This window comes from Lipophrys pholis (assembly GCF_963383615.2).
Source record: "Lipophrys pholis genome assembly, chromosome: 14".
NCBI lineage: Eukaryota > Metazoa > Chordata > Actinopteri > Blenniiformes > Blenniidae > Lipophrys > Lipophrys pholis.
In genome coordinates this window covers 22,359,330-22,380,120 of record NC_137633.1, presented here as the reverse complement: position 1 = coordinate 22,380,120, position 20,791 = coordinate 22,359,330, and the positions used below count along the sequence as shown (strand labels likewise).

The window sequence follows — 20,791 nt, the reverse complement described above, 5'->3', positions numbered from 1 at the left end:
GCAGGCAGCTGTTTCCAGCTAACAAGACCCCCCCCCCCCCCCCCCCCCCCCCCCTCCACCCCCACCATGCAGTGCCTGCTCCAGCCCGACGGGCAGGCGGAGTCGCACGCTAACGACTGAAGATCCCGGATCATTTAGCAGGCGAAGAGATTAATGTTTTAGTTCATGCGAAGCTCGAAATCAAGGAAAATGTGTTTATTTTGGCTCCTTGCTTGATGCAGTGAGTTTCAAGCAAGGAGCCAAAAATACCCAACAAAAACACTCCAGTTTCTATAAACACAAAGTAGCTTTTTTAAAACGGATTCCATCCATGGAGGAAACAGACGCACCCTGAGGGAGAACATGCAAACTCCACACAGAAAGCCTGGACTCAAACAGGAGAGACTTCATAAGTCAGGTGATAATAAGCAACAGGTTTTAATTCCTGCTCGTGAAATGAATTAAAAAAATGTAATGATAAGGAATGATAACACGAAAGTCAGAGTTAACTGTATCAAGAGAAATGCGATTTAGAAGCACAACTACATCAACATCATGTACATCAGTTCATACATTAGCTCATAACATGCAGCTCTAATTGGCTTCAGATTTCTCTCTACATTCCTCAGTAAGCTGGAGTGTCACGGTGGTACAGCGGCCCTGCTGTGTGTGTAATTTGCATGTTCTTCTTGGGCCTGCATGTCTTCATGTGAAGGGTTAATGATCTGTCCACAGATTACTCTGCCTCCCTGCTAGAACCATGTGATATTAAAAACATTCTTTGTAAAGTGCAGCAGGCAGTACATGAGTGACTATGGCCTTTGCGACGCCTGGCGCACCTCCCATCCCACTCTTATAGAGTACACCTTCTACTCAGCAGTGCACCAATCTTATTCACGGTTAGATTACTTTTTGGTGAGTAAATCAGTGATTAAAGACACCTCGGACACACAGATTCACCCCATTACTATTAGTGATCATGCACCCGTCACTATGACAGTCACTAATAGAACAATCACCCCTCCTATCAGACAATGGAGATTTAACACGTCACTGCTCAAGGATCCAGACTTCGTCACATTCTTTAAAAAACAATGGCCAATCTTTTTAGAAATAAATGACCTGCCTGGTGTCTCTCCCTGTGTCCTCTGGGAGACGGCTAAAGTTGTCATGAGAGGCAAAATCATCTCATACTCCTCATACAAGACCAAAAGGGAAAAAATAAAGGAGAAAGAACTGGAAGATAAAATCAAAACCATGGAGACAGCTCATGCTGCCGCCAAAGACGACCGCCTATTAATGGAACTAAGGAAATTAAAAACGGACTTGAATAAAATAATTGAACATAAAACACAATTTCAACTGCAGAGACTACGCTGGGAGAACTTTGAACATGGTAATAAATCCAGCAAACTTGTAGCCAATCAGTTAAAACGAAATAAAGAAAAATGTACAATCCCCTCAGTCCAAACTCAAAATGGTAAAAATCACTTTTAACCCACAAGAAATAAACAATACCTTCAGAGAATTTTACAAAAAAACTTTACTCTTCACAAATTGACCCTTCACAATCTGAAATAGACTTTCTGAGCACAGTTGACCTCCTGAAATTAAAAGACGAAGCTTCCATCTCAGTAGAAGACCCGCAGGAAGCTCTCCAGCACATGCCTGATGGTAAAGCTCCAGGACCTGATGGATACCCTGCTGAACTTTATAAACAAATATGGTATTTACTCTCTTTAAACTTTTTTAATGGATAAATCCAGAATAATCATTCCAGTTATGGACACATTGTGTGATGTAACAAACATCCAAAGAAATTATTTTACTGAAGTCAAAGTCTGATGTTTTGTTCACTGTGAATCTATAACACTGTTGTTATTTCTATAACTGGATGTTTTACAGCTGTTTGTACATACAAAAGCAAATAAATAAAGACAGTTTCTCAGGTCTGTTTTAGATTCTAGAAGAAACCCTCAGTATATCTGAGAAATCCCATCGTGAGAAAACCATATGGAAGAAGCATACCTGCAACACACTGATGTCTATCTGCACACACACCTTTTTCTAAAGGAACACTGCAGACAGACGTCAATGAGTAACAAACCACAATCACTACAGTCAGTCGAGAAAAGTGAAGCCAGGTGACGAAGGGAGCTGACATCATTCATTCAGTGACGTACCATCGACGAAGGATCCGGTGAGCGTAATCTGGACGTACACCCTTCCTTCTGGCTCCAAGTCCATCTGCGCACACACACACATACACACACACACACACACACACACACACACAATTACTTCGATACACTTAAAGTGTAAAACAGACTTTAATTCCAACTTTTACCTTCTACCATACGACTGCAATGACAGACAAAAGTACATATACAACATATTATCCCCATCAGCTTGTGAAAAACACTCAGTGATGTGGAAGAACTAGGAGATATTTAAAGTTGAGCACTCAATTAATTGACATTTTTGGACTATTACACAGCTATAAAATCTAAATAAATCCAGGTGTTAACATGTAAACTTAAGTAAAATATACAAAGCAAAACGTTACTTTCACCACAAATGTTTAAGAGTTCAGTGAAGAAAATATATGTGAAGGCTGTTTTACTTTAAAACAAATCTGTGTCACAATACCCAGACCCAACAGGACACATATGAGATGAGGCTCAGGCTCACTGATGAATTTCCTCTCAGTACTCTTACATTCTTTGTACATGCACATCATGTGTCAGGAATCCATGCAACGCGGCACGAAAGCCACAGAGCAGGTCTGTCTGGTTGGGCCTGCAGCAGCGATCGTAGTGACGTGATGCCGAGCTGAGAGTTATTTTTTACTTCAAATATCATCACCAATGAAGGCCCTTTTTGTAGGTGGACATGAAGCGCAGCGCAAGAAACTTCCTGCAGCAACCACCGAATGGAAACTTCTGCCACTGCACTAAAGTGTGATCTATTTGTGTCGCATACACCCACAGTGGAAAATACTCACAGAGAAAAGAGCATGTGCAACATAAATACAGTGTAAATCCTGCACGTACACCTCAGCTCGCTTAGGTCGTCTTCTGCTTTTGATCTTGGTTACCTGATCATATCCTGAGTCTGGATGGAAGTCTAGACGGCAAGTAGTCCAGTATTAAACTGCTTCTTTGTGTGTTATCTCTGGTATTTCTCCCCTTTGTTTACCTCTGGAACTGAAAAGCAGCGATGCATTCATAACTCAAATTCCCCAGAGAGTCAAATCGAAGAGTAACCTCGCATTTTTCCAAGTCTGCTGAGACACATCTTCAGACACAAAGCGTGACTGATTGTTGTTGAACCCTTTTGTTTGCGAGGATGTTTATCTCATAGTGAACATGGGGGCATGTGAAACGCACAGTGCAACCAGAGCTGTGGTCGAATGGCGCAGCAGATCTGATCATGATGCATGTGTGAAAAAGCATCTGTGCTTAAAACCAGCTTCAAGAGACAGAACACTCAAGAGTGCATAACCACCAAGTCGGTTCTCCGTCTTTATTTGACGACAGTCAACAGAATCGAAATCAGCTTCAGTGGAGAAAAACAAGAACATGATGTGAAGTCGGACTGTGGAATATGAGGAAAGCACACGAGACACACTAATGTTCAGAACTGAAGAGAAGATATTATCTGCAACTCGAAATTTCCAGAGCAAATTTTGTGTGTCTGCCTCTCCTTTGATTTCAGTGTCTCCCTGGCAACGGCTCTGCGAAGGTGCCTCTCCCATCCGCTTTGTATGGGAACATTTCCAACAATTTTGGGGGATTTATTGGGGAAACAGTTAGCCGAATCTGGGGGGGGGGGGGATCGGGTAGTAGGGCTGCTGAGGCACTTGCATCTGATTGGTCAAATATATTGATATGCATGTTCTGAATGCACGGTGTGTTTAATAGTAATTTATTGCATTACGCCTTTATGTTATAACAACACATTTGCTCTATATTGTGCAGCTCTAAGAGTGTCCGTAAAAAAACCCATACAGATATATCCTTTCACAAATAAGTCTCGTTCTACGCCTCCTGTTCACAGTGCTTACAAGTTTGAACTTCATTATAATATAATGAAAGAGGTATAACTTAACGTAACTATTGACTTTAAACAAGGGAACACCAGTAGCCAATCAGATCCCTCCTTCATGAACGGTCCATCCTTAAAAAGCACTTAACTAGGCTTAAGAGGAAAACAAAGAGGCCACACTTTCAGCTTCATTTATGACTTTAAGAGAGATTAAGGTGGTTTAATGCATGAGAAAAAGCTTCCAAATAACTGAATCAGAGGTCAAACAAATGTGCAGCAGAGTCAACAGGTGGGAGGGACAGGAACACGCCTGATGGTCATGTGGTGATGCCTCAGCTGGACGAGGACGGTGAGCAAAGACTTCCAGTGAGCTGGGAGGGATTTAGTGGGAGGAGAATCCCTGACAGTGCAGAGAAACATCTTTTCATGTACGGTAAATATGTTGATGTGAGCCTGCAGAGGAAGAATATTTAAAACTCTGAGTGAACCCTCCAGCAGTGATCAGCTGGTGGGAAAAGACTGATAAACATCAGCGAGGGTTTGCGGAGGCTTGAACCACACACACACACACACACACACACACACACACACACACACACACACACACACACACACACACACACACACACACACACACACACACACACACACACACACACACACACACACACACACACACACACACACACACACACACACACACACACACACACGAGTCACTTCTTCTAAAACTGCAGACAGAGCTCTACTTTCACACTTCCCCTCAGCGCTTAGGGTCGTAATGAAAATGTGTGCAAGACACTTTTGAGTTTTATTTATGTGCTGGAGGCCGTCATGGCCGACTTGAGTTGCGACGATGTTCCCGCAAGGGTGAAAATAAAGGCGAAGGAAATAAATAAAAAAAGATATAATTGAGGACATTAACTGTTGAAGAGCTGTTGGTGTAAAAAAAAGTATACAAGTACAATAAACAGACACAGAGACTAATACAAACAAAGCAAAAAGGGGTAATGAATGGATATCATCTTTAAAAAGACAAATAGTGAAGTGCTGATTTGTGCTGTGAGTTTTGAAAAGCTCTTATGCTTCAAACATCTGTACATTTTACCCCTAAAACATGTATATGTAAACTTGTGTCCTCTGTGGAGTTCCACAGTTTCACTGTACAAATATTCACAGTACTAATATATAGATAAGACAAGTATATATACAGTACATACCAAAAGTTTGGACACACCTTCTCATTCAAAGAGTTTTCTTTATTTTCATGACTATTGACATTGTAGATTCACACTGAAGACATCAAAACTATGAATTAACACATGTGGAAATATGTACTTAACAAAAAAGTGTAAAACAACTGAAAATACGCCTTATATTCTAGGTTCTTCAAAGTAGCCACCTTTTGCTCTGATTACTGCTGCTCTGATTACACACTCTGCATTCTCTTGATGAGCTTCAAGAGGTAGTCACCTGAAAGGGTTTTCACTTCCCAGGTGTGCCCTGTCAGGTTTAATAAGTGGGATTTCTTCCCTTATAAATGGGGTTGGGACCATCAGTTGTGTTGTGCAGAAGTCAGGTGGATACACAGCTGATAGTCCTACTGAATAGACTGTTAGAATTGGTATTATGGCAAGAAAAAAGCAGCTAAGTAAAGAAAAACGAGTGGCCATCATTACTTTAAGAAATGAAGGTCAGTCAGTCCGAAAAATTGGGAAAACTTTGAAAGTGTCCCCAAGTGCAGTCGCAAAAACCATCAAGCGCTACAAAGAAACTGGCTCACATGAGGACCGCCCCAGGAAAGGAAGACCAAGAGTCACCTCTGCTGCGGAGGATAAGTTCATCCGAGTCACCAGCCTCAGAAATGGCAGGTTAACAGCAGCTCAGATTAGAGACCAGGTCAATGCCACACAGAGTTCTAGCAGCAGACACATCTCTAGAACAACTGTTCAGAGGAGACTGTGTGAATCAGGCCTTCATGGTAGAATAGCTGCTAGGAAACCACTGCTAAGGACAGGCAACAAGCAGAAGAGACTTGTTTGGGCTAAAGAACACAAGGAATGGACATTAGACCAGTGGAAATCTGTGCTTTGGTCTGATGGGTCCAAATTTGAGATCTTTGGTTCCAACCACCGTGTCTTTGTGCGACGCAGAAAAGGTGAACGGATGGACTCTACATGCCTGGTTCCCACCGTGAAGCATGGAGGAGGAGGTGTGATGGTGTGGGGGTGCTTTGCTGGTGACACTGTTGGGGATTTATTCTAAATTGAAGGCATACTGAACCAGCATGGCTACCACAGCATCTTGCAGCAGCATGCTATTCCATCCGGTTTGCGTTTAGTTGGACCATCATTTATTTTTCAACAGGACAATGACCCCAAACACACCTCCAGGCTGTGTAAGGGCTATTTGACCAAGAAGGAGAGTGATGGGGTGCTGCGCCAGATGACCTGGCCTCCACAGTCACCGGACCTGAACCCAATCGAGATGGTTTGGGGTGAGCTGGACCGCAGAGTGAAGGCAAAAGGGCCAACAAGTGCTAAGCATCTCTGGGAACTCGTTCAAGACTGTTGGAAGACCATTTCAGGCGACTACCTCTTGAAGCTCATCAAGAGAATGCCAAGAGTGTGCGAAGCAGTAATCAGAGCAAAAGGTGGCTACTTTGAAGACCCTAGAATATAAGGCGTGTTTTCAGTTGTTTCACACTTTTTTGTTAAGTATATAATTCCACATGTGTTAGTTCATAGTTTTGATGCCTTCAGTGTGAATCTACAATTTTCATAGTCATGAAAATAAAGAAAACTCTTTGAATGAGAAGGTGTGTCCAAACTTTTGGTCTGTACTGTACATAGTACGATTTGTAATGAGAGAAAAACTTGGGTTTTATCTTTGCAATTTAATAGAAATTAAGCTTAAAAAAACCCCAAAAACTGCAATAATTTCAATTAAAACAAAAAAGGTTAAAAACTAATATGATGAAGGTAAAACAGTTGTAGGCTGCAAACACAAACGCCATTTATTACATCTCTTCAAACGATATCGTTCCTCAACATAATTCAAGACTTCTTGGAGTGAGACAAAGGTGAGGGTGAGTTTGGAGTCAATCGTTTTAAGTTTCGCTCTCAATCCATGAGACGAGACGGTTCTGCTTGACTTCCATTCTGAAATACATTTGCTGCTCTGCTGGTGAAGTGGCTTCAAGGTCTCGCCTCGTACTTTCACACTAATATTTGATGCTCACTTTTATCTGCCGTCTACACGGAGCCTGCTGTCACACTTGAATCCTGTTTGGTTTCAGGAGGATAAAAACAATACGAGACGGAGGTGAGACGATAGTGAGGTGGCAGTAGGCAACAAGTCCTGCTGTCCCAGGCCTGGACTGGGTCACGTTTCACTCACTCACACCTGCAGTCGCTTAAAGCCCCTGCAGGGATGAAAGTACAGTAAGTCTCCAGTCGGGGGAATTCCAGTCTGAAGTCTCGATGAGAGTGGCACCGTGGTGATACAGGCTACAGTCAACCCAGTTTGAGAGTTTCAAGCGTCATCATTTGGGCTTGGAAGTCAAGAAAATGTGATAGTTTTAAGCCAAACTAGAATTCAGTGTCGTGAGTGTAAAAAGAGCTGAAACAACAGTCGACTTTTATCTGACATTCTAAGCGCCTCACAACTGTGTGGAAGTTGAAGTGTGGAAGTTATTAATAAGCAGCCGTCTGTACAGTCACGGCCGGGGCGGAGTGTTGGTCTCTGCACAGCGGTGCGAACTAACAAATGTTTCTTAGACGGTTTAACACCTCGCTCGCGGCGTGCGCCGGCATGTGGTTTCAGTCCACCTGCGAAGCTTCTGAGCCGAGAGCAGCGAGACATGCAGAGTTCCTGTCCGGTGCTCGACACACGCAAGTGTGAAAACAACTGGTGGTCGGCTGCAGCGTTCAAGTACAGACAAGAAGGAGGTGAAGCTCTCAGGGAGAGTCACCGACAGTGAAAGACTCCCCCAGCTTTATGACACGGCTGTATTCAGGAAATGTTCACACACACACACACACACACACACACACACACACACACACACACACACACACACACACACACACACACACACACACACACACACGTTTAACAGAGGATTCACTTATTAAAACCTGCCGAGCTTTTCCACTTCAATCTGCTTTCTTGTCGTTTAGTAACAGAATGTTCACGACACGTTTAATCACTACAAAAGTTCCAATGCGCTTTAACCGATGAGTCACATTCACACACACCATTATTCACACACACACACACACCAATGGTGACAGCTGCTATGTAACATGCTCACACACACCGCCGCAGGCGGGGAATCGAACCGATTACCCTGGGATTGGAAGAGGACGTACTTCAACTGAGCCATATCGTTCTGGTCTGTCCATGTGAGAATACACACATTACACATTTTATTGGCATTAAGATGGATAATTATCAGCCAAAGAAGTATTTCTAAAGTTTGAACGTACATAAAATCAAATAAGTCCAAATAGACTATTTGCACCACTGTGACATATTGAAAGGTTTTGTATTTCATTCATTCAATTTTATCCGGAACAGTTTGGAAAATTATTTGTGAATCTTGGTTCAAAGCGTCTCAGATACCAACAGTGGAACGGAAACACAGAGAACCTTTACTGAAATCTATAAATGAAGCTGGGAGTGTTAATTCACCATTAGAATCGTCAAATCATCAGTTTTCGCAGTGTTTCCACACTTCAACAGTTCTGCAAGAACTAAATATGATGGATGTAAAATTGAAAGACTTTAAGGTTCAGTAAACAGCTGCAGTACAGTGGTGTAATACCAGATATCTGATTAATTGGGGGAAAACAAACGGGGTGCTTCACTAACCGTTACCAATAAGTGGGTAGAAACACCAATAGTAAAGTTTTTGACAAAATTGGATAAAAACCAATAAATAGAAGGTAAAACTGTTGTAATTTCACCAAAACACAAACGTTTAAAAGTCTGTATTCTAGAATCAAATTCAAGACCATATTCGTCGTTGTGAACGAGGTCCCAACAGTGGATTTGGAGTCCGTCGTGCTAACAGATGATCAGTGCCGTCTTTCTTTTCAGCCTGACGCACCGCCATTGTTCCTCTCGCAGCGAGCTGACTATAGTGTCTATTGGAGACACTTTTAAATAGTATCTTTTTAAAAAATAACAAAAGGAAAATATTTTTCACTTATATAGTGTGTTTCCACTGCTTGAACTGCTTTACACTGCTAATCACATTCACCTGTTCACACACACATTGACATGGAGGCGGCTGCCATGCAAAGCGCTCAGTCCATCCACTGGGAGCAGTTTGGGGTTCGGTGTCTTGCTCAAGGACACTTTGACGTGTAGACAGAGGGAGATGGGGAATCTTCCGATTGAGAGACGCTTAATCCGCTTAGGTGGATCTAATTGAAAACAAGACGACTCCATCTCTGTGGAAACGCTGGAAACAGCAACCTTTCCAAATCACCCAGTCTCCGTGGAAACTACAACTTTTCGAAAATGCTCCAACTCTGTCTCAGTCGATTCCAGAGCTTTTCCTAAACGCTCCGTTTTCGTGGAATCGGGGGAAACGCAACTTTGACTAATAAATGAAAAACTTTTAATGTAAACGTCTGAACTTAGTTTTGCAACATAAATGAATAGAATACAGTCACATTTTTTCCATACATAAAGAAATGTTATACCCCATCAAATCAAGATTTCTTCATGACCCTCTATGAAACTTTGGCGGCCCCCCCAGGGCGCCAAGCCCCCCTGTTTTGGAACCACTGGATCGGAGGACATCAGCATCAGTCTCCAGGAGGAAACTCACCCAGCCCTCATAGGTCTCCCCGGTGTTGGAGGTCTCTATCAGGTCCTCAAACTGAATGATGCAGTTGGCCACGAAGTCGTCGTATCCGATGGGAGTGTCGTTGAAGACGGCCAGCTCGACGTGTCGGCCGTCGTTGACGTTGAGGCAGAACTCCTCATTGTAGGTGGGCTGGTTGGTCTTCTGCTTGGTGTGCGTCTGTCCGATCTTGAACTCGTCCACCTTGACCACGATGTAGGGGTCGAGAGCCGGGGCCGGCTTGTGGAAGATGACGGAGTGTCGCTGGGAGAAGCTGGTGGGCTTCAGGTCCACCGCCTCCCCGATCCGCAGCTTCAGGTAGCCGTTAAACTTCATCTCTCCCGCAGGGCGGCGCACAACATGGAGGGAAATACTTTACAGAAGCTTCAGCTGTCCCGACACACACTCACTGTCAGAGCACTAAACGCTGCTCACACACTCTCACGCACACACACACTTACTGTCAGCGCGCCTCACACTCAGACACTCGGTGTGAACCTGCTTCAAGTAAATAGGAAGCAACAACAAGCCATGCCGAGCAGGGGGAGGGACAAGTTCCGCATAGCACACACACACACACACACACACACACACACACACACACACACACACACACACACACACACACACACACACACACACACACACAGAAAGGTTCGGTGTGTCACGTGGTTTCATTTGTAGTCAACGTGCATACAGATGTGTGTTAGGACTACATTTCCCACAATGCACCACCCAGTACTCCCTAAGCAAAGTAGCTGATTAAATGAATCTCGATCTACTGTTTTATCACGTGCAGTATTTTGATACAGATTGGGGCTGGACACAATAACTCCTCACTAAATTATGCATATTAGCTTATATGATTAGTGTGTTAATACTTATTTACTTATTTAATTACTATATTGATAATAACTCAACATTTCTCCCTTTAGAGCAAAGAATAACCAATTTTCTTAAAAAAAATTAAAATAAAGAAAACTACTTTCATCAAACAACCTTTTCACAAAATATGCACAACATGGAATTGCTTTAGTTTAAAATCCTCATGCTATACTGTTATAATGCCTCTTGGTGCAAAATGTTTTCTTGCAACTAAAAATGCATTAATAAATACAACTTTGTGTCTCTTCAAACCTTGAAAATGTCAGTTGTGGTTTTTCTTTCGACTTCTGCATCCTTCAGAATGCCCGTGTCATTCAGTGCTTATTCACTGTAGGTTTCCTGACTTGATGATTGACCTGATAATCAGTGAGCAAATAAAGAAGAGCTGGTACTTTTATTCAAAGTCATTTCCACACTTTAGAGAGAAGATCATCATGCAGGCTGGATTGCACCCTCTAGCGAGCCAGTTCTGTCACAGTTCTGTGACAGCTCTGTGCCACGGGCCACATGTTTGACATCCCTGCCCTACCTCATACTGTAGCCTGAGTGACATCAGTCATCACCAGTAAATTTAATTCCTCCCCCAATCCGTCTGTCTCTCTTCTCCCTTTCTCTCCTTTTCTCTCTTCTCCCCTCACCCCAACTGGAATAGCTGAAAGCCGCCACCTCAGGGTCTGGTTCTGCAAAGGTTTCTTCCTGTTAAAGGGAGTTTTTCCTTTCTACAGTCGCTTAAGCTTCATGTGAATTTGTTGGGTTTCTCTCTGTTTAAAGCACCTGTGCTGTGTTGTGTTTGGTGTTTGGTGCTATATATGTAAAGTTGAATTGAATTAAATTGTTTTATGACAGCAGATTGAATGATTTCTGTATGAAGAAAAGTTTTACCTGACAAATAACTGGCTGTTAAGTATTAGGCCTCAATGAAGAAATTAACGGGTCAGACAGATTATTTTACATTTTATGTGAAGAACTTTATTATTATTATTATTATTATTATTATTATTATTATTATTATTATTATTATTATTATTATTATTATTATTATTATTATTATTATTATTACATTAATTAATGCTGATGAAAGCAATGCCGGGATTATGGGGTCTTGTAATAAATACATAAATACATACATAAATAAATAAATAAATAAATAAATAAATAAATAAATAAATAAATAAACTTTATTTATTTATATATTTATTTATTTATTTATTTATTTATTTATTTATATATTTATTTATTTATGCCACTGATTCCCTCACAGCAGAAGTGAACTTTAGAGCCCAAACTAGATTTAAAAAATCTTTGTTTATAATTCAATGTTAAAATATCTGTAACACTAACAATTTAAATAAAATGATTTAGTCCTTTAATCCTCCATTTCCAATCAAATGTATTTAAATCCTTTGCTAAAGTGAATGACCATGAATTTCTGGATAGTTTAAAGAATATGATGTGTTCAAATAGACTGGAATGCTGCACAAAACAAACACAAGGTTCTGTCAATTTATTTTAAAGTTTGTCTTCAAGTGTAAATTAAAGTATCATGCTTATTGAACATGCATCATTAAACTTGGCGAAAAGAAGTAGAAGAAGAGAATTGGGGCTCTGAAGCCCAACTGGGGTCAATATGGGTAAATACTACCCTCTGCTGGCAGTCATAGTAAATTACATTTTCTTTCTTTCTTTCTTTCTTTCTTTCTTTCTTTCTTTCTTTCTTTCTTTCTTTCTTTCTTTCTTTCTTTCTTTCTTTCTTTCTTTCTTTCTTTCTTCTTTTTTGTGTTAATTGAAATTTTAAAGAACAGAAGGGAAGACAGTGCAATTGTTTAGAGGCTCACTTATAGTGATCACATAAAATTCTTTCCAAGAAAACACAAACGAAGGCCACTGTGATCTATTATCTTTTTGTTAACCATAACCTCTCCAGGTAGTAGGGGAGACTGTGGATGGTTGTAACACTTTTTGCTTCAGCACTTGTAACTCACTGAATTTTTGAGCTGGACTTCTCAAACTTTAAATTTTTCAGTTTTTCAATCTATCTTGCACCTACGATAGTATTCGATTCTTCTCCAGTCTAACCTGTCATATTACTGACTAGCCTGGCATATGCTTAGTCCATAATCCATAAATCCATATTAAAGGTCTGTGGCCTGAGTCAAATAGTCAGCCAACATTTCCTTCTGCTCCTCAGAGAAAACGTTGTTGCTTCTCCAGTAACCTACACTGTGAAGATCACTGGAGCCCTGGTCTCTCAGCTTCTGCAGGGTTTTGCAGTACCTGCTCAGTGTTCCATGGCAGATCCCATGTGCCTTCGCCACTGATCTGCCTGACTTGCTCTTCTCTGTGACCTCATCAGATGCTTTTTTAAAAACATTTGCAGGCACACCTTGGTCAGTCTTTCTTTTCCACCGCCTAGGCATTCTGTAAAAGTATTAAAATCAAGAAAGTGGTATTAATTCTATGTAAGAGGACGGTTGTAACACTTTATAAAGATGTGTTTCACCCCACCCCACCCCTGTCTGCCATTGTTTAGCTCGCTGTATTAGCATAGTGGTTTGAAATTAGCAGCGGAAACATGCATCACATTTTGCCTGAGAAACTACAATTTAATCTAATGTAAGACATATAGTTTTATGTGCAATAATATAAGTACTAAACAAAATATAATCTTGGTCAAAAAAAATTACTTTCATACCTCAAAATTGAGTCCTATGAGTCCTATGAGTCCTATCTTATCCCTAATTGGTGGAAGTGGTGGTGTTATAACTCTCCCCATGTTACAACCATCCCGGTCTCTCCTATAACCACAATACATTAAACAGGGGAAACCATAAACTGTAACCTGAACATTTTATCGAGAGTGACAATAACATGCCTCCTAAACTCAGCAACTCTTCACCTCTTGTTTTATATGTATTATGTGCCATAACACCAATTGCTGTCCTATGAGAGTATTTACATCAGGTGTGTCAAAAATACGGCCCAGAGGCCAGAACTGGGCCAGCAGGGGGTCTAATCCGGCCCAGGGGATGACATTGTAAAGATATTAAGAAGAATTTAAACAGTAACTGGTGTGTCTGTTTAATTTACTGGAGATTGCAGGAAGAGTAGCAGACATGAGGAAACACTGACATCCGGGTCAGTGGATGAGTGAGCCGTTAAAACGTTTCACCTGATTGACAAGAAGCACGAGCATCAATTCATCCAGACTGTGCGGGTGAATTTGAGAAAACATGCATGCCAGAAGTTGCAGAACGCCACAAAAAAGGATGTGTTTTTTGGATATTTGACTGGAGGTATCTTTAAAAACATGTCATTATGGTACATTTACATTTTCTATCAACATTTTCGAAACTGAAAAAGATTATAAATGAAATGGGAACTTTATTTATACACTGTTGACTCTGAAACAAAGGAAAACATTTGGAGTTGACAGAATGTTTTTACTCACAGCGCCGCGGAGACGATCAGTCAGACTGCTCACTGTGGAAAAAAGTTCACAGAAGTTTGTTGCACTTCTTCGTTAAACTGAAGTTATTCTCATTAGGAAGACATGAGGAAACATTTCCCAGCCTCTCAGGTGAACAATAGCTGAAGTTTAATTGGTTGAACAATAATAACCACACTGATGATTTTGTGAACGAATACATGATGTGATGATTCTCTGTTATCTTACCTGTCGAGCTCACTTGAGATAAAGTTGAATTTCTAAGCAAAATCTATCCTGTTTATGAACTTTATCCCGTCTGAGAAGACTGGGTACAAAGATTTTAGTATTTAGTTTGTCATTGTGACATTTGGACTGTTTATGAGTTGTTCTGATGCGTTGCAGCTTTTCATATGAAGCTATTGGAAGTTAAAATTAACAAGCATATAAATGGAAAGTCAGATAATTCAATGTTGCTTTTCGATTAAAGTTGTAGAACTTTTAAATAACAATTTAAAAAATCAACAACAACAACAACATCTTGTGAATTATCTTATTTCTGAAATTTTTTAGCAATACAGTTGCCGTTGCTGTAAAATTGCCTGTTTTTGCTTGAGCCAGAATCTGCTTCTTCTTCTGTTTCCAGGCTAAATGCAAGAGGTGGAGTAAAGTGACTCTCTGCACCACCTTGTGGTACACAGTGGCATTGCAAGACATCTGCTGTGAGTGGATTTACATCTGTTTGCTTGCCGATCTCCGTCTCCGTCCTCTCCTTTTCTCTCCTCTATCCTATAACCCCAGCTGGAACAACAGGAAGTCTTCACCTCTCAGTCTGGTTCTGAAGGTTCCTTCCGGTTAAAAGGGAGTTTTTCTTTCCACTGTGCTAAAGAAATATCAAAAATAAATTGACCTGAATAGCTTCCTTGCTTGTTAACTAATGTAACTTTCTCTGTGAAGCCATGATAATCATTTTTAAGTTGTTTATCCCCTTGAATATTCAGAAAATCATAAAGTTTATAGATTGATGTTGAAGCACAAACAGAGAAATGATCTCTAGTTAAAGTCAGCAGGAAGGGAAATGTACAAAGTGGTTGTTGTTTTTTTTTTTCAATATGTCAAATGTAACTTATCAATATCAAGCAAGGACAGAGAGAAATATATTTATCAACAGTGACTCTTAAGTCAAATCCTTCAAACATTTCATGAAAAGGATTGATTGGTTTCAGTTTGCTCCTGAAATGATGAATATGATTAATGATTAATCAATTAAAAAACATTAATGGTCAAATGTAGTCAAAACATTTCATACATTTGAGAAACATATCAGTGTTTCTAGAGTTTACTCTTTCGTTATTTTTCACATTTATGATTCTTATTTTTTATTCACATTCTTAGTTGCTTTTCCTTTATTGTTGTTGAGGGCAGTGGAGGTTGAGAAGTTAGAGAAGCAGACTTTGAATCGGGAGTTTGCAGGTTTGAATCCCGCAGCTGACGGGTCACCACTGTGAGACCCCGAGCATGACCTTTGACCCCCACCGGCTCCCCGGAGCACCGTAATGTGGCTGCACCTCACCGAAAGTACATAATAAAGTTTATTAGTAAGATAATAAAGCGCGAGTCGTTAGTTACTGGATGAAAACTGCAATTCCTTTCCCAAAAGACAAAGAGTCCATAAACATATTTACAGGAAATGATTAAAACAAACAGTGAAGGTAACAGAGGATTAAATCTTTTTGGTGAAAGTTGAGGCTCGGCCACTTAATCCCCCTCTTTCTCTTTTCTCTGTTCTCTTAAATCCTGCTGCACTATCCCTTTTTCTTTTCTCTTTTATATGCCTCTCTCTCTCTCTCTCTCTCTCTCTCTCTCTCTCTCTCTCTCTCTCTCTCTCTCTCTCTCTCTCTCTCTCGCTCTCAGGGTGCTGTGCCTGCTCCATCCATAAATGCCACGATCAAAGTCTCCACTTTATTGGTGTTAGACTCGACCTCTCACCCCACTCCGCCAAATGTCAGCGCTTCACATCTCCCAGCTCCAGCTGTTATAAATAAAGAGCCGGGGGTCCCAGATCTCGCACATCTCTCGGATCCAGACTGTCTTGTAAACAACCTCTCAGACACGACCTTACTGAGCAGAGGAGGTCATAATGATAAAGTCCCAGCGCGGGAGTGTGAATGCACTCACAGCTATCAGCAGCAAGCCTTTCTTTCGGGCCGCGCACGTTGAGATACCGCGTCGTCTGAAATGTATGCAACAGATCACCTTGACCAATGAGATCAAGCATGCTCACACTCGTTGCCTGAGCTATTTGTTATCTAACGTCTTCAAGTCAAGGTTTTCTAATGGTATTTTTCTGTCGCTGACAATATTAAAAAAAAAAAAGGTAGTAAGTGTTCCTCTATCAAGCGAAGCTCCTTCCACATAAAGGAGGTGTTTGATGAACTGTCCAACAGAGGGCAGAATATGACAACTAAATGAATTTCCTTACCTCACCTTTCACCCTCTTTTTCTCTGCTTGCTTCACTTTTATGATAAACCTTAAAAAAAAATCCATATATTTGGCTTGCCCTCTTCATGTTGGAGCACGGAGCCGGACCTGGCGTTTTTACAGTCTGGGATGATTTGTTTTGTTTCTTTGTTCCCCTCTTTTCTCCTTGTCTGGCATCTCAGCGGCTCTTTGCCCTGCATCACTTCCTGCTCACTCCCATCTCTAACTTTCTTTGGATGTAAGTGGTCGTCACGGACAAATCTTGGATTTATGCTCCCGTGGGAGTCGTCTGCGGTGCCACATGACTCTATGGAGCCGACTGAGAGCTTCCACTTGTGAGCTGCATGTGTACATGTCCACACAGAGACGTGTGCATGCTTCAGACACACTTCTGATGTATCTCCTCAAGACGTTTTATTGCACACAAGCACAAGCTAACAAAATCCCCCCATATTTCAGACTTCATTCACTGTATACAACTTAATTTCAGCCACCTGTAGAGTTTCCCCATTTGCTTCGCCGTCCCGCTCTGATTTATGTGTGTGTGTAACCCAGGACAGCTCAATCCTCTGGCTCCCTGCCCAGGTACACCCTATAGCTGCAGCTAATGAACCGTAGCATTGGTGCCAAACCGGGGAGCCTGGGACTGAGCAGAGTACCGTCCAGATATGGCAAAGCCTGTTCCCAGCTCCTTCTGACCCCAGTGGGAGAAATCCTGTGGGGCCAGTACACGCCTCCTGCACCACCACAAACTCAATTACCTCCATCAGTCATTGGGCTCAAAGACTTTACCCCATCCTGCAGTCCGGCCAGCAGGCCTCAAACACTCTCCTCAGGTAAGGTTGTGTGGAAACCTAAACACACACACACACACACACACACACACACACACACACACACACACACACACACACACACACACACACACACACACACACACACACACACACACACACACACACACACACACACACACACACACACACACACACATCCCCGGAGCTCTCCAGTGTGGAAGCAGAGCAGCTCCATAAATCAAACCAGTAAAAGCTGATTTGGTACTAAATGTACTTTATTTGCAAATAGTGTTTACTGCCGCTGCTCACACACAGTAAAACACGACTCTCGACGGCACGACTCTGCAGACGTTTTACCTATAGCAGCGAGTGAGTGGCTCACTGTTGAGATAAGTAGGATTTCTTTAATTTGACTTTACTGACAAACGTGCAAATAAAAAGAGAAGATGAGATGGAACAAAGCTTCCCAGCTGGATGGAATCAGACTGGGTGGCAGGGTCGACCTGCACTGCTTCATCACACTACAGTCACATTACAAACACTAATTCAAAGAAATGTACATGTCAGAACCCGAGTACCCGCAGAAAATCTTTACAGTAAGAACATGCAAACTCCGCACAAAAAGAGCCCCACATCCTGGACTCGAACCAGTGATCCCCTCGTTGTGACGCTGCTGCTCAGGTAGCCAGTCAAAGCAAGACCCTGGTCAGTGTGGACGATGTGTTTTCAAAGCAAAGTGAGTAAAAAAGACAAGAAATAGAGCCTGTTGTTGTGAACGCAGGAGGAATGTAACTGCGAGTGGTCAGAGCTGCAGTGGACCGAGGAGCCGAGGGTGGGGGGTGGTGGTGGGGTGTGTGGGGTGGGGGCTCTGTCACAGCCCCTCCAGGGTAATTGGCTCCAGATGTGAGGCAGCGTGGCCCCTGCGCCAGAAAGGCGTCAGGGCTGCATTAAGAGCTCAGCCCGGGGCTGATGGGATCGCAGAGACACAAGCAACCCCCCCCCCCCCCCGCCCGCCCACTCCCCCCCACCCCCACACACACACACACACACACACACACACACACACACACACACACACACACACACACACACACACCTTCAACAGCACAGAGTGAATCCCACACTGTGCAGCTGACCGCTGCGCCTCCATCAGCACCCTCCCTGCCTCTCAATCCCTGCTCATCACCCGCCAAAATAACTCCAATCCGTCTTCTGACGCCCTGAAACGCTTCTTGCTCATTCACAGAGCTCCTCTTCCACTCCTGACCCTGACGTTCACCCTGACATCAATAAATCTATGTCGTTCTCGCTCAAGAGCTGCACCACGTCTTTGTGACTTTGAGCAGCAATGGAGGAGTTATGCTTTTTTTTTTTTTCTTCCGCGTCATTGTGATTTTTTCTATTATTCTTTGGACTGACAGGTGTTGTCAGTTCAATCCTTCCCACTTTCAAGAGTCTCTATTCAAGGCTCGCTTCACACAATGCTGAAGAACCGCTGTTTTTTCTCTGTTTTTGTTTCTTTTCTTCTTTTTTTTTTTTTAGAAAAAGAAGCTTTGAAAGCGACAATAGAAGCAGACTGAAGGACAGCACTCATCTGCACATGCAGTGTGGATTGTCTGGTCAATAAGCAGACGCAGGATGACAATGGCGAGCTGCAGTGTCTCATATATAAAGGTCTGTGTGGAGAGGTGCACCTTATTGAGCTGTTTTCCATGTTTCCCTTCAAGCTTTGTGAGCTGGCAGCGCTCCAGCACCGGCTCTAAACTTACCTTCTCGATGTGATTTCATAAAAAAAAATAATAAAAAAAACCAACATGAAATGTGAGCGTGAATGAGGTACATTTGATGTGGCCGAAGCACGTGCAGCCTCAGAAAGAGCCCCGAGAGCGAGGAATGCTCTCACTGTGACACAAAGAGCATGTTTACTGATAGAGCGTGGAAATCGATTGAAGGCAGAAAAGCAGCATGGAGTGAAGGTAGACGGCGGGAACAGAGACAAAGGAAAAAAAACTAAATGGAGAGCACTTCATCAGTGATGACGCCTGCGTATCGATGGCGTTTGCTGAGTCGCAGCGCGCACCGTGACTAACAAGGAAAACCACTCATCATGCCAGCGGGCTTTAAAAAGCTCATGTGAAAAGACCCTTGAAGCACCTTTCAGCCTGGAATGCCTGTTCAAGGAGATTATGCGGGTAAACAGAAAGCAGATGTTGTGCGTGTTTTCAGCAGTTTGTGACATCCTCTACCTGTGAAGGCCGGACTCTCACTGCTGCTCGGACTCTACCGGGACCTTCTGACCACACAGTCCAACTGAACGATCGCCAGTTCCCAGCCTGTCAGGCCTCCGTCGCACAGGAAGAGTGAATAGGGTCAGAGGTCGTGGTGAGGATACTGGGATCAGAGTCAGCCGCTATCCTGATTTCCAACAACAGAAAATCATTTTCAGAGAACACAGCCGACACCTCTTGAAACAACAGCAGAGCGACGGCTGCCAACTGGGGCTTAATTTCAGCCCTCCATCGCTCCTCCGCCTCATTCCAGCCTCGAACCCTGGGAGATGGTGTTGTCATACTGCTGGACGTGGGCCCGGGGTGTGAGTGAGTTTAACCAAACAAAAACACTCCCACCCGGCCGGAGGAGAAAAACACCGCTCCGCTCTGCCATTCCGAACACACTTCCAACATGTGATCAAACTGAGAGGAAACGGAAGATCTGCTGGGCTCTGCTCAGGTTTTCAATTAGTCTGAGCGCGAGGCCCTTCGAACGGAGATGCTACAGTTGGACACTAGGGGGCAATCTTGTGCTACAAATGGTTTCAATAAAGCAGCGTCAGAGCTGTTGAAATGCTTCTGACCTTTTCACCTGGTTTCATTTAAATTGCAAAATTTCGGTTTGAGAAAGTGAAAAAAAGAGAAATGTTTGCAATAAAACAACTAAAGTTGGATTTATGCAGCACATCTACAGAGTGTGTATATATATATATATATATATATATATATATATATATATATATATATATATATATATATATAATAATTTTTTTTGTCAATACATCCAGGTTTTACACATTTCCAAAGGTTTATTTCTTGTTTAAATGCTTTCACATTTGTAACAAACAAGCATTTGTGGGATGGGCCTCCAGGAAAAACAGCCGTAATTTCTTTGTCAAACAGTTTTACTCTTGCAGTTGATTGTTTGTTGCTGACAGTAAAGATGTTGTTCTGTGTAAAGTTCAAGATCCTGAGAAATCCTGACTTCAGCCCCGCTGAACCCCACTGTGGGAGCAGCTCAGACGTTGTGTTTGTGCTGGAGTGACCGAC

The 20,791-nt window shown here is 42.3% G+C and overlaps 1 protein-coding gene across 2 annotated transcripts in view; it reads right to left on the bottom strand.

Annotated features, from left to right (window-relative positions):
• Positions 1-10,453, bottom strand: part of prkcha (protein kinase C, eta, a) — a 39,539-nt gene extending 29,086 nt beyond the window's left edge. Inside the window, exons 1-2 of one of the 2 annotated variants that reach the window (XM_080480352.1) lie at positions 9,869-10,453; positions 2,163-2,226 (exon numbers count right to left, since the gene is read on the bottom strand). In XM_080480352.1, coding sequence (XP_080336478.1) covers positions 2,163-2,226; positions 9,869-10,219 — 415 coding nt within the window. In that variant the 5' untranslated portion in view covers positions 10,220-10,453. Of the gene's footprint in view, positions 1-2,162; positions 2,227-3,076; positions 3,287-9,868 lie in introns of those variants that run through there. The other variant, XM_080480353.1, reaches the window with a different exon arrangement.
• Positions 10,454-20,791: the final 10,338 nt, after the last annotated feature.